Source organism: Palaemon carinicauda, chromosome 19 (genome assembly GCF_036898095.1).
Source record: "Palaemon carinicauda isolate YSFRI2023 chromosome 19, ASM3689809v2, whole genome shotgun sequence".
Taxonomy (NCBI): Eukaryota; Metazoa; Arthropoda; class Malacostraca; order Decapoda; family Palaemonidae; genus Palaemon; species Palaemon carinicauda.
This window is the reverse complement of record NC_090743.1, coordinates 83,829,441-83,848,797: the sequence shown is the minus strand read 5'-3', so window position 1 is coordinate 83,848,797 and position 19,357 is coordinate 83,829,441. Positions and strand designations below refer to the sequence as shown.

At 32.4% G+C, this 19,357-nt stretch overlaps 1 protein-coding gene across 1 annotated transcript in view; it reads left to right on the top strand.

The window, feature by feature from the left end:
- Positions 1-18,859, top strand: part of LOC137658699 (putative leucine-rich repeat-containing protein DDB_G0290503) — a 107,418-nt gene extending 88,559 nt beyond the window's left edge. The window contains 4 exon segments of the mRNA XM_068393690.1: positions 12,471-12,611; positions 12,899-13,024; positions 17,754-17,930; positions 18,173-18,859. Of these exon segments, the coding sequence (XP_068249791.1) occupies positions 12,471-12,611; positions 12,899-13,024; positions 17,754-17,930; positions 18,173-18,400 (672 nt within the window). The 3' untranslated portion in view covers positions 18,401-18,859.
- Positions 18,860-19,357: the final 498 nt, after the last annotated feature.

Sequence of the window (19,357 nt, the reverse complement as noted above, 5' to 3'; positions counted from 1 at the left end):
GAACAAGGTGAATGGGTGTCTGGTGGATGGGCGGGGCAAAATTTTGTCAAAAGGTGTTTAAATTGCTTACATAATGAATGTTTTCGACTCTTGGCTCGTTATCACTGGCCATGGCGTCGGCTAGATCATTTTTACTCTATAAAAATGAAAACTATCGGGTTTAGGTTATTGATAATGCTGACAAAATTTGTGTGTGGTTGTAAAATATACATATGTCAACTTTCAGCTACATCCGATGCTTTGATAAGGAGCAAAGTCCAAAAAACCGTGTTACAGAGGCCCTGAATCTCATAGTAGGTTGAATTCTCTTTTCACTCAAGGTGTAGTTAGGATTCACTCTCACTAGAGCAATACTTTCAAACCCATTTACTACCCAAGCAAATTTTGTAAGAGTATATCATTCAATCATCACCTATTTAGAATGATTACATGTATAAACATAAGAAATGAACTTTGTCTTACACTTGGTAGCTCTCAATAAAAGTACATTCTAATAAAAAATCATCTTACAAATTACTCCAGAACTGTTTAGTGTGTATAAATGATACTGTTCAGCTAAGAAAGTATAACGTAAATTAAGATAGCATCGGTTCAAAATAATTCTTGAATACAGGCCATACCAAGATCTCAATATTTCACTCTTTAATGAGCTAATTGGTATAAAGACGACTACAATTTCTATGAAAAACTATATCTTTAATAAATCTTTACTTGACACTTGTTTTAGTTACATTACAGGACAAGGTGACAGTGTCCTTATTATATTCAAAAGTAGGCAACTGAGTTATTTCTTAACTCTCATAAGGTTTGCTCAAGTTATATTTTCTTGCGATCGGGTATGGGTGAAAACTTATAACTATTACAACAATAACAACAACAACACAGTCGAGGAAGCTAGAAAGTCAGGTTGAAGGAAACTTAAATGATATTGAAAAAGACAGAAAGAACTCAACCTGGGATCAAAGGAACATACACACCACAAATACTTAACATCCTCTGTGAAGCTTCACGATATCCAATAGTGTTGCATTACGAAATCATAAAATAAAAATAATTGATTTGTTTTGGGGAATATCTGGTTATATCATAAACAAATCGGTTGATAGAAGCCTTAGACAGAGTTGATCTACTATCCACTTCAGATTACCTCCATTAATGATAAAATTGTGAAAGTGAATCTAATGCACCCTGCAAACACCATATCCAGCTCAATTTCTAGTAAGTCTTCCTTCTTTACGCTTAAATCGTTTTACAATAGCCCTTTCATTAATATTTGCATTTATCATAGATGTGATATCTTGATTATACATATATAAAAACCTTCATATCAATGCATGCTTCTTCGCTTATGCTAAAGCTTTTGGCAACTATAATTTAATTTTTCTATAAAATGGTTATTTTTACTATCACTGTCCTATCATGATGATTAAGCAAACCCCTACTATAATAGGCTTGTATTTTTACATTATCAGTGAATAACTAATTGATGTTAACTCTATTTCTTAATTGTAAAAAACAATGACAATCAACAGGACCAAATGAACTGAGTTTAGATCAGGGTGGCACCACAGGAAGCCAGTTAAGCTTTCATGTTCTTTCATTTATTAGGAATGTATTCTCCATCGGCATTCTCCCAGATTTCATGCTCTTACTTAATATTTATAGATGGTTACTCTATGTTGGATATTGCCAAACTTTAACTGTATTTTTTCTCAACTTTCTTAATTTTGGCGCTTCAACTACCTGCCTCTTTCATGCCTTCATACCTATTTGTACTACTACATTTAAATGGTTCGACCTAATTATATTTCTATCGTTAATATTACCATAAACATAAACCAACAAGAAATTCAAGTATGAAAATAGCAACGGTACTACCTGATAAACAGGTAAGAATATTTTGTTCCTTTAGATTAAAGTGCACATCACATGTCACTGATCTCTATGCTGTATACATGCTTGTACATACTGTACTTACACTACATGACAATAATGTACATAGTCCAATAGAACACAAACACATTTACACACCCGTATATATATATATATATATATATATATATATATATATATATATATATATATATATATATATATATATATATATACATATATACATATTCAATTATAGTTTGTTTAAATCCATGACTGTTCCAGTCAATAATCTCTAAATTCTTTCTATTAATAACATCATTAAAACAGAGAATGGAAAAGGAGGAAGTACGGCATGCCATATAAATTGAAATATATATATATATATATATATATATATATATATATATATATATATATATATATATATATATATATATATATATATATATACATATATATATATATATACATATATATATATATATATATATATATATATATATATATATATATATATATATATATATGTATATATATATATAAAATTCAGAAATTATTAAGTTGATTTTCCATATAGAATCGTTAATACTTTTTCAAAATTTAGAATTTCATATTTCATGTTGCACCCATATTTATCAATTGAAAATAACACAAAACAATTTTTTTTTATATTACATCACACTAAGCTTATTTTGTCCCTACACATACATCATAGGCTGAACAAACATCAGTTGTAAATATAACAAACATCTATTATAAACTCAACATATTTTGATCGTAAGATTGATAACACGGCAATTCTGATTGGTTCATAAAGTTTTGTTCTTCTCAGTAAAGAGTAAGTTTTCTGCGTTGAGTTGAACAATTGTTTATCAACCAATAAACACTGAGGTTGTAAGGAGATTAATTCTGTCGTTAACCACTTTATTTGCATAATTATCTATCGTCAATTATAAACGGAATTCTTCCAACATAAAACTAACAGATATTTATTAACAAAGGGGAGTAAATTAAATATTATTTACTTATATATCGTACCAGTTAAAGGAAAAAAATACTGTAAAAATCTTCATTTATTGAGAAAAGCCTTCACCTTTCCACTTAAACTGGAATGAAAAAAAAAAAAAAAAAAAACTTTTATAATGACTCACAAGCTTTAGATACTTTAGATAATATATAAAATTTAGAAAAACTTCCCTAACCATTTTCTCCATCCTCTAAGAATCTGCAGAAGTCTAAAAAGGAACCACACCGATCTAAACTATCAATATCAGACTTTCTGATCAAAGAGGTGAGACACTTCCATTATTAATTACTATTTCTCACAATATGTTTATATTCTCATGTTTCTTGACTAAAATAATTTCCTCGCTAAGTTTCGTGATTTATTCTTGACCATTTAGTTTTATTATCTAAAAGTAATCTTAATATATCATTGACAAATCTAATTATCTTGTTAATTTTATTCTTAAACAATCAAACAATCTCGATAATTTTAATTATTTCTAATTCTCATAATTCATTTAGCATTATCATACGTAAATTTCAATATTTCCAGAAAAAAAATATATTAGATTTTATATTTGTTTGATTTCTACACATTTAAATTCACACAAGTTACTTATCACTGACAATTAATACTTGTAGTTTTACTTTTACCATAAAAGAATAAAGATATCATCGAATCATTAATAAATAAGATTAAATTTACCCACTGCTTAAAAACTATGATGAATTTGTTTTAATCCATAATATTGGGAATCAAATGTTTAACTTACTTAAATAGAGAACTGGATAATAAGTTGAAAATGTGCAATTTCAGGCACAATGCCTTAAAAAAAAAAAAAAAAAAAAAAAAAAAAAAAAAAAAAAAAAAAAAAAAAAAGACATTAATAACCACTGCCTAAAACTTAAATGTAAGTAAATTAGGCTCACGTTTACCATAGAGCTCCCAACATTTTACATACATAGAATTCACTGTACTCTTTAAAAACCTGCAATCCTTATCCAATTCATCTAATAGACTGACACGCAAATTAGCTTGTCAAATTCAATAAATATAACTTGATATATTCCTTTTGACTATAACATTGAGTGATAAGATTTTAGTAAGTCAAGCTATTCAATTACCAATTTTTCAAAGAATTACAGAGGAGTTCCCCCTCTCAAGCCTACTCGCCTCTTGCCCGAAATTCAGGTGAGCACAACACATTTCATAGAATTCATAATTTTACTTACATTTCAAACTTTAATTCCTCCAGGATCCCAAGTTCTAATTGTAGAAGTTTTCTTTTAAACAAAATATATATTTACATTTTCTTAGGAATTTGGATACAAAAATTATTTCCACTAATAAAATAAAATTGGAATTTCGAATAATACATTCCGAAAAAATATATATTTCTCGTTAATAAAACAGGTGAAACACTACAGGTATTAAAAAACAGTATTAAACTAAAACCAAATATAAGATAAAAGTCATAATGATAATTGCATATTCAAATAGTAGATTGTATTTCTCTGATATGAATTTTAACACAAGCCATTACAGATTACTTGAGCTAGGAAACAAGTCTAAATATAGCTTACGTGTACATTATTTAAATGCCAATAATAAACAAAACACATACTTGAGAAAACCATAAATACACACACACACACACACACAAACACACACACACACACACACACACACATATATATATATATATATATATATATATATATATATATATATATATATATATATATATATATATATATATATATATATATATATACACACAGTATATATAAAACACATCTGCATGTAAGCACAAGTAATAAACAATTGCAACTTTGCCTTTTCTTCATTGAAATTAAGCATTGCATTTATTTAAAAACACTCAAAGTAGGTCATCGGGTTACGATTGAGATGCAAGTCGAGTGTTGACGTAAGTCGGAACATACTTAAATTCAGTACCCTTCATAAGTCCTGAAGGCATTCACTTATGCTAACGCAGTAATGAAATCATTAGCGATATTTAAAAACAAAATTTATGACATGGAAACATAATTATAATTGAAAAAAAAAACATATGGTGAACATAAACATGGAATGCAAACTGACATTAATAAAAATACAATTCAACTCTCTGATCAAACGTAAAGCGAAATAGCTGTAACCCGAGGACTTACTAATATTAAAATTTTACATTTGTTTTGCCCAATTAAGTCATTTTCAGACATTCTTTTCGCACTGTATCTTTCAATAGATAAAAAAAGGACATATCTATTTCTTATGGCTAAAAGCAATTTGGTTAAGCATACACGAATACTTTTAATATTATTTGTATGTTCTGACTTTTAAGAAGACTAGCGAGGATCATGCAAGACACTATAACATACAAAGAGACATTCACCAGGTAAGCTTTATGAAATCAAACGTTCTATGATGAATCTATTAATATGAAAAATATAATTTTTTTTTCTTTGTGATTAATAAAAATAGGCATATGACCCTATAACTACTGATTCGAATGTATAAATCGCACTGGATACAATGCAAGGTTTTTAACACTGTTATACTATAACATTAACGATTCTAAGGTGTTCTACTTTAAAACATCTTAAATGCATACAACTAACTCTTCTTATTTATTCATAATTCTATAGCACTTCAAGGCAAATGAAATTACACCCAACTAATGGTTTATGATTCATGATAAAATCCAAGTGAATAAAATCCAATCCAATTAAGAACTATAACTCAGATGCCCTAATAGGTAAACTGTTTTAATAGGCACATGGCCTTATGTCATTTGAAGTAAAGGTAGATAGCGCTAAAACATGAACGTAAAGGTAAAATACCTTAAAAAGATTTTTCAGATCCAAGACCTGTTCAAGGTAAATTGCACAAATATTAGTCAGAGATATCTTACCCTAAAAGAATTGAAGATAAATGGTTAAAGTTTTAGGGTACAAGATTATAAGACTATTTTTCAGTAGAATCATATATAAAATTTATTTATACCTAATCAATATAACTATAAGTTTTCAATAATGAATTTCAGAATTTATCCAATGCTACGTCATCCCAAAAAGAGACTACGAGCAAAAGTACCTAAATTTCATATTAGTTACAAATAACCCCAATTTCATAAAGGTTATAACTTTGCAGGTCATAACTTAAAGATAATAATTGAAGGCTAACAGTCATAAACATTTGGGAAAATCATATATTGGAAACTACAAAAAGTATATATAACCTTGAAGTGTTATTCAACTGCAGCATGGAGTTCAACACAATGATATGCATATGTCATGTTTAGATTGACTGCATCCAATGCAAAACCACCTCTTAAAAGAGTAGAGGTACAATCATACGAGCAATGAGTTCCTTCAATAGATTTACATTTTTTTTTTCAACTTTCGCACAAGGTGAGGGAGGATTCTAAAGGCCGGGCTCGATTTAGCCAAGATGAATTAAAAGAGGTAAGTAGAGAATTATGAATATATATATATATATATATATATATATATATATATATATATATATATATATATATATATATATATATATATTAATGAAGCGTGAAGTAGGGGATGATGAATGTAGCAGGTTTGTATTAAAAGCTCAAGATAGAAATGACTGGCGAAATCAAATTGAGGCTCTGCGTCTGTAGGCGCAGGAAGTGATGATGATGATGATGATATATATGTGTATATGTATATGTACAAGATTATATATATGCATATATGTGTATACATATATATGTATACATGTGTATACACACATATAATATATATATATATATATATATATATATATATATATATATATATATATATATATATATATATATATATATATATATATATATGTGTGTGTGTGTGTGTGTGTGTGTGTGTGTGTAAATATACGCCCTTTGCGTTAATAGGTGCAGGAGGAGATGATGATGTATATGTTTATGGAAAGGACATATAATGAGAAGGACAGGCAATAGAGGGACAGAATGAGTCCTTAAAAATTTTAAAAGTAGGGGAAGGAAGAGAAGACGATGGATTGACAAACTAAGAAAGTTTTCGGGTGTGGACTGGCACAGAGAGACAATAAAGATACGCAAGAGGATGGACATATCTGAGGCATTTGTTCTGCAGTGGAATAGTAATGGCTGATGATATACATATATATATATATATATATATATATATATATATATATATATATATATATATATATATATATATATATATATATATATATGTGTGTGTGTGTGTGTGTGTGTGTGTGTGTGTGTGTGTGTCAGTGAGATTCATTGATTTCACTATACATACATTTATTTAGCATGATATTTCCTATATATTTTAATAGCCTAAATTTCATTTTATTGCCCTTATCCAGTTGATTTAATGTTTATAAATATTATATTGTTTCTAATGTTATAATTTATAAAATTATCTTTATGATCATTGATTTTGATAGTAATAACGTCTATTGACAATTCTTCGAAAACAGATCTTCGACCGCAGTTCTTCGAAATACAAACACTTCGAAGTATTTTTCTTGAACAGGTTAATTTCTTCGAATCACAAATTAGTACTAATTTTCTTCGTAATAGTTTAAGCAGTTCACTAACATGAATCACCTTTTCATACTAGTTTTTTGAAAATACACAAAAACAAGCACACACACAATCTCTCTCTCTCTCTCTCTCTCTCTCTCTCTCTCTCTCTCTCTCTCTCCGTTTTTGAATAGCATTGCATCCCAGTGAAAGTGTAAGCACCATACTTGAAAATGGGCAAATTCATCATGAGTTCAAAGGGAAAGCCAATGCTCCTTTTAAGTGGATTTTTATTTGGAAAAGAGAAGCAAGTGAACAGTAAAACATATTGGAAATATAAAGAATTTGAAAATGAGTGCAAAAGCCGAACAGTAACGATAAACAATATAGTGACTACTGACCCAAAAGAACATAATCACGCAGGAGATCCTAAAAGTGTGGAAATTTGCAAATTTATGAATAGAGTGAACGATACGGCTAAAGATAGCAGAGAAGCGCCTCACGTCATAATATCTAGTGCAGCATCTCAAGTTTCTCAAGCCGTAGCTGCAGCTTCGCCCTGTAAGAGCATTATCACGAGAAAAGTGCGCCAAGTTCGACAAAAGAACGATATAGGATTGGTTGTGCCTATGCATCTGCATTTATTTTGCTTGCGAAGAACTATAGTCAAAGATCAATTTGATATTTCGAAACAATGATATAATTTCATTTAATTTTTTTTTTTTTTATACAAAATGCCAAATGACAATATGTAGTTTACACCATAGATAGTGCCTGTTATATTTTAGTTTACCTTAAATTTGTGAAAGAAAACCAAGACTAATAGGTAAAAGAAAATGGAAATCTTCTCATTGTATACAGGACTATATGATGCGATTACAGATACAGTATATATATATTATATATATATATACATAAATATACATATGGAACACACACACACACACCACACACACACACACACACACACATATATATATATATATATATATATCAAGGCACTTCCTCCAATTTTGGGGGGTAGCCGACATCCTAACAAATGAAACAAAAAAGAACTCTCCTCTCTACATTCCTCCCAGCCTGACAAAGGACTTAACCGAGTTCGGCCGGTACCACTAGGGTGCCACAGCCCACCCTCCCCTGTTATCCACAACAGATGCTTCATAACGCTGAATCCCCTACTGCTGCTACCTCCGCGGTCATCAAAGGCACCAGAGGAAGCAGCAGGGCCTACCGGAACTGCGTCACAATCGCTCGCCATTCATTCCTATTTCTAACACGCTCTCTTGCCTCTCTTACATCTATCCTTCTATCACTCAGAGCTTTTTTCACTCCATCCATTAACCCAAACCTTGGCCTTCCTCTTGTACTTCTCCCATCAACTCTTGCATTCATCACCCTCTTTAGCAGACAGACATTTTCCATTCTCTCAACATGGCCAAACCACCTCAACACATTCATATCCACTCTAGCTGCCAACTCATTTCTTACACCCGTTCTCACCCTCACCACTTTGTTCCTAACCTTATCTACTCGAGATACACCAGCCATACTCCTTAGACACTTCATCTCAAACACATTCATTTTCTGTCTCTCCGTCACTTTCACTCACCACAACTCCGATCCATACAACACAGTTGGTACAATCACTTTCTCATATAGAACTCTCTTTACATTCATGCCCAACCCTCTAATTTTCACTACTCCCTTAACTTCCCCTAACACTTTGCACCCTTCATTCACTCTCTGACGTACATGTGCTTCCACTCCACCATTTGCTGCAACAACAGACCCCAAGTACTTAAACTGATCCACCTCCTCAAGTAACTCTCCATTCAACATGACATTCAACATCGCACCACCTTCCCTTCTTGTACATCTCATAACCTTACTCTGACCCACATTAATTCTCAACTTTCTTCACTCACACACCCTTCGAAATTCTGTCACTGATCGGCCAAGCTACTCTTCCACGTCTGCAACCAAAACAGTATCACCTGCATAACAAAACTGATTTACCTCCCATTTATGGTCATTCTCGTCTACCAATTTCAATCCTCGTCCAAGTACTCAAACATTCACCTCTCCCACCACTCCATCAACATACAAGTTAAACAACCACAGCGACATCACACATCCCTGTCTCAGCCCCACTCTCACCGGAAACCAATATCTCACTTCATTTCCTATCCTAACACATGCTTTACTACCTTTGTAGAAACTTTTCACTGCTCATCACATTCCACATTGCTTCCCTATCAACTCTATCATATGGTTTCTCCAGATCCATAAACGCAACATACACCTCCTTACCTTTTGCTAAATATTTCTCGCATATCTGCCTAACTGTAAAAATCTGATTCATATAACCCCTACTTCTTCTAAAACCACCCTGTACTTCTAAGATTGCATTCTCTGTTTTATCCTTATTATCCTATTAATCAGTACTCTACCATACACTTTTCCAACCACACTCAACAAACTAATACCCCTTGAATTACAACACTCATGCACATCTCCCTTACGATTATAAAGTGGTACAATACATGCACAAACCCAATCTACTGGTACGATTGACAACACAAAAGGCATATTAAACAATCTCACCAACCATTCAAGTACAGTCACACCCCCTTCCTTCAACATCTCAGCTCTCACACCATCCATACCAGATATATATATATATATATATACATATATATATATATATATATACCTGTATATATATATATATATATATATACACACAATATATATATATGTATACATATATATATATGTATGTGTGTGTTACATATGTATATTTACATGTATATATATAATATAATATATATATATATATATATATCTGTAATCGTATCTTATCCATATACACATACATACATACATACATACATACACATATATATATATATATATATACATACATAGGCCTACATACATATATATATATATATATATATATACATATATTTATATATATCAATATTTATATATATCAATATTTATATATATCAATATATATATATATATATATATATATATATATATATATATATATATTGATATATATAAATATTGATATATATATATATATATATAAATATATATATATATATATATATAGATAAATAAATAATATATATATATATATATTTATATATATCAATATTTATATATATCAATATATATATATATATATATATTTATATATATATCTATATATATATATATATATATATGTATATATATCAATATATATATATATATAAATATATATATATATATATATATATATGTAAATACTCTCATATATATCCTTCTTTGAGTGGGAATGCCTTAACGTAGCTTCAGGATTTCTGTACTGCTATAATCAGCATAGCTGAACTAGTCTGGGCCACCCACACTAGGTTAGTTTGATGTGAGCGTTCAGACAAAAGTCTTCCACCATCACCAATCCGCACTGACCAGCGTGGTGATGAAAACTGACCAAACCCCACACATGAGATACTACCGCTAGAGAGTTATTGGGTCTTTTCACTGGCCAGTCAGTACTACATTGGATCCCTCTCTCTCCCTGGTTTACCGATCATTCGGCCTTTGCCTACGCATACACCCAATAGTCTGGCCTATTCTTTACATATTCTCCTCTGTCCTCATACACCTGACAACACTGATATAACCAAACAATTCTTCACTCAAGGGGTTATCTACTGCACTGTAATTGTTCGGTGGTTACTTTCCTCTTGGTAAGGGTAGAAGACTCTTTATCTATGGTAAGAAGCTCTCCTAGGAGAAGGACACTCCAAAACCAAACCATTGTTCTCTTGTCTTGGGTAGTATCATTACCTTTATACCATGGCATTCCACTGTTTTGGATTAGAGTTCTCTTGGTGTGGGGTACACTGGGGCACGCTGTTCCATCTTACTGATCTTCCTCTTGTTTTGTTACTGTTCTTAAGATATTTTATTTTGATTGTATTCTTCTCTTGTACAGTAATGTATTAATTTCCTTGTTTCCTTTCCGTACTGGGCTGTTTTTCCCTGTTGGAGCCCTTGGCCTTATAGCATCTTGCTTTTCCAACTAAGGTTGTAGCTTAGCTTCTAAAAATAATAATAATAATAATAATAATAATAATAATAATAATAATAATAATAATAATAATAATAATAATAATAATAATGAGGCCTTTGTCCTGCTGTGGACTAGAAACGGCGGTATACGTTCTTGTTGCATGGATACATTACTTATAAAGATTTCCTTTGAAGAAATGTAAAGATAGACACAAAGCACAGAAAAATTATACTTTTGAAGGACACTTGCTTCAGGAAATAACAGCAGAGCACACAATTTCACAGAATTTCATAGTTATTATTATTATTACAAGTATTACTTGCTAAGCTACAACCCTAGTTGGAAAAGCAGATCAAGGGATCAAAAAGGGAAAATAGCCTAGTGAGGAAAGGAAATAGGAAAGAGAAGTTTGAGAAAAATAACATTAAAATAAATCTTAAACAAAAAAAAACTTCAAAATGACAAGAAAAGAAATAGGATAAAACAGTGTGCTGGAGTGCAATTATATAGATACCTGATGATGTATTATTAAACTAATATCATACAAATGGTAAGTTATTATGCTTGAAAACTCCATATAATAATACTTTTTCTTTACAATTTGATATTTTCATCAAGCTTTTGCTTACTGCATTTCGCTAATATTTACGCCATACTATTACTCTGACCTAATTTTGTCTTTTGTGATATATATCTATTACTAAATTATATAAATCATAACCAAATTATATGTAATAAAAAGGAATATGCCATAAGGCTATTAGTAAAATACATCAAACAATAAATTTGATTTTTAAATCAATTAATTCAACATAAATTTTCAAACCCAATTAATAAACAATTAATATATTCTTTACAAAAACACGTTTAATAAGAAATTCTGAATAAAAATCGGAATAATGGAGCAGCATCGACTTGAGGAGAAATTACATAAATTTCTATAAATATAAATACTTTACCCGAAAATAATCTTACAGATCGAGAGGATGCAACAAGAGAATGCTGACGGCATTCGCAAACAGGTGGCAAAAGATCTTGCGAATATTGACAAGCGTCTGGGTGCAGTCGAGACGAAAGTGAAGCAACAAGACGAACGCCTCGATAACAGGCTGAAAACCGTGAGTTAAGAATGATGGGTTTGTTTACATTTTACTCCGTGAAAGAATGGCTTTAGATTTAATATTGATGGGTTTCTTGGTGATAATTTAAGAATAGTTGTGAATAGATGAAATATTTTGATAGGAGGAAGAGATTGTTTGGCTGTCATAACGTTAGCCATACCACAGTTTGCTTAAAGTTAAAGCGAGATTACATATACTGAAAGTTATACTTGAACATACATTACTACTAAGAAAATGTTAATCTCTCTCTCTCTCTCTCTCTCTCTCTCTCTCTCTCTCTGCAGGCCCAAGAAGAAAACAAAGAAGACGCTACGATCATGGGAGACAAGATTCAACAGAAAGTCGACTCTCTTGCGTTCAGTCAAGAGAGGCTGAAGAAACAAGTGGATTCGTTGCAGGATAAAGTTCAAGTAAAGTTCACAGTCGTTTCTATACATATACACAAACATAAAAAACACACGCGCACACACACACACACACACACACAGTATTTCATTTCTTAGCAATACATGTTTGCTATATATGCGGATGAGCAACCTCGAGGAGTTACGAGAACTTTGGGTATGGAGGAAATACCCACCTAAACCTCGAAGAAGTCACTGGTAGCAGGGTGATGGATTGGGTTTAATGTGTTGGACAAAATATCTCTTCGTCGTTTACTCCTGATGGCTAGCAGTTGACCTTACTGGAATTAGTATGGACTGGCAGGGGTCACTTGCCTTAGTTAGATAGGCACTGCACATCACAAGGAACTAGCTATCCTTTGATAAATCTAGCCAATGAATTTTCTTTAGATTTAGTCAGTCAATATAAAGTGAAGATGACGGAATGGTACTCAGTCACGGGCATAGCAGGGGGCTAATAATATCCCGATTATAAATAAAGAAAAATGAAAATTGGTAATTGGAATTTCAGAACCATGAATCAGAGTGAGAAGTTACAGTAAGTGGAGAATGAATTTATGAAATATAGTTTGGATATCTTGGGCCTAACTGAAACGTTGTGAAGGGATTGGTAAGGAAACCTTAGACCAAGGAAATATATATATATATATATATATATATATATATATTCAGGAAGAACAGATGGAGTTGAAAGAGAAGGGGTAGGAATGATGATAACACCAACAGCGGAAAAGGCATTAACTGAGTGAAGAGCTGTAAAAAGCATATTGTTACTTGCAAAGATTAAATCAAAGAAGAGCAATATGTGTATTATAGTTTGCTATGCACCAAATGATTCCCATGGAGAAAGGAAAGACGCATACTATGAAAAACGGCAGAGTCTAATAGATGAGCTCCCAGAGAGAGAGATATGAGAATTGTGATTGGTAACCTCGATGCTAAAGTATAGAGAATGTGATGGGTGTTGAAGGTCTTGTCATTGAAGGTACTCTCTTCCAGCACAAGGACATCCACATATTTACATGGAGCCCACCATGTGGCAATTACAAAAATCAAATAGATCAACCTGCCATTAATAAAAAGAGAAGGAGGAATATGAGAAATGTAAGACGCTATAGAGGTGCAGATATTAGTAGTGATCACAAGCTACTAATCGCCACACTGAAATTGAAAGCACCCAACAGAAATGTAGATAGCATACCTAGGTTTGATACAACTATGATTCTAGAGTGTGCGCACAGAGAACCATTTGACATTGAATATAGAAATCAATTTGTAGTCTTAGATACTTTGAGAGACGAAGAGCAAACAATTGAGGAAAAATTATGTGATATTAAAAAACATATATCAGTCAGTTGGTAGTGAAGTTTTGGGACATGCAATTACACGGGGAAAGCCATGATACAGAATGACTTGTGGGATACTATAAAAAAGAGACAAAGACAGAAATTGATTGTTAAAAGTTTTCGAGGAAGTAATGAAAATTATAAGGTAGAGCATGCTATGTATTCCATTATTGATAGTAAAGTCAAAAGAAAAGCCACGAATGACTGGAGAGAATATTTGGACAGGAAAGCAGACGAAGCTGACAAACCTATGAATTTAGGGAATAGGTATGGTGTAAGAGTTGTTCATAGAATTATTAATGAAATCATTACAGGAGCAAAGAAGAAGAAGCATATACCCATAAAAAAGAGGGATGGATCTGTTATAACAACAGAAGAAGAAGATAGGCAACGTAGGAGGGAACACTTTAGTGAGGTCATCAATAAGAGATATGAAGGGAATAATATGATCGATATACCTGAAGCTGATGAAGACCTTGATGTGCAAATGAATGAATTTAGTGTTTAAAATCAAAGCTATCATTAAAAAACTCAGGAGACGGAAAGCCCCTGGTTACGATGGAATAACTGCTGAGATGATGCTGGCCGAAAATGAAGTGACCACCAGAATACTTACACGATTATTTTGAAGAATATGGCATGAGGAAGCAAAACCTGATGAATGGTAATTAGGATTGTTGGTGAAAATGACTAAAAAATGAGAACTGACTGATTGCAATAATTACAGAGGCATAACACTCAAGTCAGTTGTCATGAAAATATATAGTATGCTTATTCTAAAGAGACAAGAGAGAAAGATAGATGAAAAGCTGAGAGATGAACACGCACGATTTAGAATAAGTTGAAGTTGTACTGACCAAATTTTCATTTTGAGACGTACAACAATGGGTAGAATATAGAAATCCACTTTTGATGGCATTTGTGGACCACAAAAAGCATTTGATACTTTGATAGTGCGTACTGGCCAATTTTACAGAGAGTCCTACGATATTATGGAATTTCTCTTAAATATGTAAATTTCATTGTCTGTTCAAAAGCATTCTAAGTGCAAATTTAATGTTAATGGGGTCCTATCAAATGAATTTCCAGTGAACAGCAGAGTACTTCAAGGGAATGTGTTATCATCTATGTTGTTTATCCTCCTCATGGATTTTGTAATGTGTAGAACATTGGAGATGGTGGAAAAAGATTGGACTGGATTGATAATAGGAAATTAGCTGACCTAGAGTATGCTGATGACACTATCCTTATTAGCAAAACACCACAAGATTTGCAATGCTTGCTTATCAGAACGCATGAAATATCACAGGAGGATGGGCTCAAGATAAATAGAGGAAATACAGAGATGATGAGAACAGAATAAGAAATGCAAGATGAAATATCATTGGAAGGAGAAAGGATTAATGAGATAGAATCATTTAAATATTTAGGAATATGGTATCTAATACAGGGTCCCTAGAATTGGAGTTTAATGAAAGATTGAAGAACGCAAATCAGACAATAGCTAGATTAAGTAAAATTTGGAAATCAAATCGCCTGAAATTACATATAAAAATCAGACTATATATCAGTTAAGTGATATCGGCCTTACTGTATGGACAAGAGTCATGGTATGACAATGAAACATTCTCCAATAGATTTAATAGATTTGAGAACAAAGCCCTCAGAAGAATATTGGGAGTTAAATGGCAGGACAGGGTTAGAAAAAACTTCAAGAGATTACCCGAGTGCCATTTGTGGATAATATCATGATGAAGGGTAAATGAAGATTGTTTGGGCATGCTTTTCGCACTCCCCAAGAAAGATTAGTTCACCAAACATCTAACTCGGCTCCACAAAGTGCTAGAAGAGTTGGAAGACCCATGCCTACATGGCTGAGGAATATGAAACGTGAAGTTGGAGAAGATGAATGGAGAAGTATTGAGACAACTGGCAAAATATAATCGAGGCCCTTTGCGTCAACAAGTGTAGGAGGAGATGATGATGATGATGATGATGGTAATAATGATTATGATTATATATATATATATATATATATATGTATATATATGTATATATATATATATATATATATATAATATATATATATATATATATATATCACTCACTCACTCACTAAATCCCGTCCGGAATTCTCCGGGTTGGGTCCTGCATCTGATATCGCCATTCTCTCCACAGACTCCTATCCAATGCCATCTGTGCCAGCTGCTGAAATGTCTCGCCTCTATTTGCTTTCTTGAAGGTTTTCACCCATGTATCTCTTGGTCGTCCTATCGGTCTATTTCCGGCCACTTGACCATGCAGCACTATCTTTGGCCATCTGTCCTGTTCCATCCTCTGTACATGCCCAAATCATCTCCTCTGAATATCTTCTACTCTAATCAGAATTGTGTCCTCAACACCAGCCATTTCTCTCACTCTCTCGTTCGTAATTCTGTCCTCCCATCTTACACCACAGATTCTTCTCAGACATTTCATTTCAAAGGCTAATAACTTTTTCTCTTCTCTCTTCTTCAGTATCCAGCATTCAGCACCGTATATCACTGTGGGGATTACTATTGCTCTTAATAGCCTAATTTTTAACTTAATGGATATATTTCTATCTTTCCAGATTCTTCTTAGCCTTCCAAATGCTCTCTGGCCACTTGAGATTCGGTCTTGAATTGCTCTTTCCATCTTTCCATCTGCTGTGAAAAACACTCCCAAATATTTAAACTCATTGACTTGTTCCACTTCTCCCTCTGATAGCTGTATTTCTAAGGCCTCTCTCTGGCGTCCAATTTTCATACTTTTGGTTTTCTCTCTATTTATCACTAATTCATACCTACTGCACTGCTCCTCCACCATCCTCAATACTCTCTGTAGTTCCTCCTTAGTTTCTGCTAAAAGCACTATATATATATTTATATATATATATATATATATATATGTATATATATATATATATATGTATATATATATATACATATATATATATATATATATATATATATTTTATCGCGGTGAAAGGGTTAGCGTACCGCCGTGATCAGCTAAGATGTACTAGTAATCAGGGCCACCCATACTACGTTGTGATGAAACCTGGCCAAACACCAGTAATGAATTCACAAGTCTAGGGCCTTTGTTCTGTGGTGGACTAAAAACAGCTGCATTTCTTGCTTGCTGTTGTTGTATAACTATGTAAGTGTTATCATGTTGATTGTGATGTAAAAAGTTGTTGTTGTTGTTGTTGTTTATCTACTTAAGCGCTATTATTTTATTTGTAATGCAAAAAGGTTGTTGCTGTTGTATATAAGTGCAAGTGTTATTAATTTGGTTGTGATGCACAAAAAAAAAGGTTGAGAAATGTAAAAAAAAAAAAAAAAAAAAAAAAAAAAAATCTTCTACAGGATACTCCCAAGGGCGTCACGGACCTCAAGGACCAAATGGACGACATGGATAAGAACCTACGGAAGAAGTTGGACGAAGAGAGAAAGGAGAGGATGGACGATGTGGCCGAATTGAGAGGAGACGTTGACAGGATTATTGGCAAGAACGAACCCAACGCAGCTTCGGTGCCTAGTCTGGTGAGTGACTCTTGCGGTAATAAATGCGATTTCAAATTCCCAGTGCATTGAATAAGTCAAAGAAAAAGTATTTTCAGGGATTTTTTTTAATATTTTTCGAGATAGGTATTTAAAGAAATGTTAGACACATATATATGCATGTGTATGTATATATATATATATATATATATGTATATATATATATATATATATATATACTCAGATATTCAAATCTAAACTTTTATTTCCCTTCCCCTCCCAAGGCTCGACTCAATCAAGACATAGACGAGACGCAGACTGGAATGAAGAAGCTGGGAGCTGCTATACACGTCGTCAAGGAACGACTGGACACCAAACTCAAAGAGGAGAAGACTGAGAGACAACAGAGGGACAATGCCATTAACAGTGAGGTCGAGCGGGTCAAATCTCTCTACGTGGAGCTGAACGAACGCCTCAAAAAGAAGACTGGGACAACTAGCACCACTGAATAAAGACAAACTTGTTAAATGTTGTTGTACTCGAAAGAATTCTTCAGGTGGAGTAATTCTTATAGGGAATGCAAGGGGAATGATGATACGACCATAAAATGTTCATGCAGAGGAATCTTCCTACAAGGTTGATGTATTAGTTAAAAGAAGAATGATTCTACACGTATAATGCATTCATAAGAGAGCTCATTCTACAAGAATTATGTATCCATTAAAGAGAAGTCATTCTACTGCAAAATTGAATCTATAAAAAAGAATCCTTCTATCACTAAGACGAATCCATAAAAAAAAATCATAATATATGAATCACCTTCTCATAATATATAACGTGAAATTCTTTGCTTTATTCTAACTCATTCCCCCGTCAAACCTCTCATACGGTGCCCTGTTTGAAATGGGTTTTTGCAAGGCATAAGGATGTAAGTGACGTTGGATTTTTAATTCATAAATTTCCTTTAAAATAGAAAAAATAATGATGTACGCAAGGTATATTTTCTTTTTTATGTGTAAAATCAACATTAAATTTCATTCTATGTATACATTGAGAGAGAGAGAGAGAGAGAGAGAGAGAGAGGGAGAGAGAGAGAGAGAGAGAGAGAGAGATGAAAGTACCTAATATAACCTTGAAGTCAGAAAGAAATATACACATGTATATATATACATATATATATATATATATATATATAGAGAGAGAGAGAGAGAGAGAGAGAGAGAGAGAGAGGCCAATATAACCTTGAAGTCAGAAAGAAATATACATGTGTGTGTGCGTGTGTGTATTTATATCTATGTATGTATGTATGTATATCCATATATATATATATATATATATGTGTGTGTGTGTGTGTGTGTGTGTGTGTACATTCAGAGAGAGAGAGAGAGAGAGAGAGAGAGAGAGAGAGAGAGAAAGTGCCTAAATTAACCGAAGGTCTGGTAATATCCTAAGTAGAACTTAAAAGTATT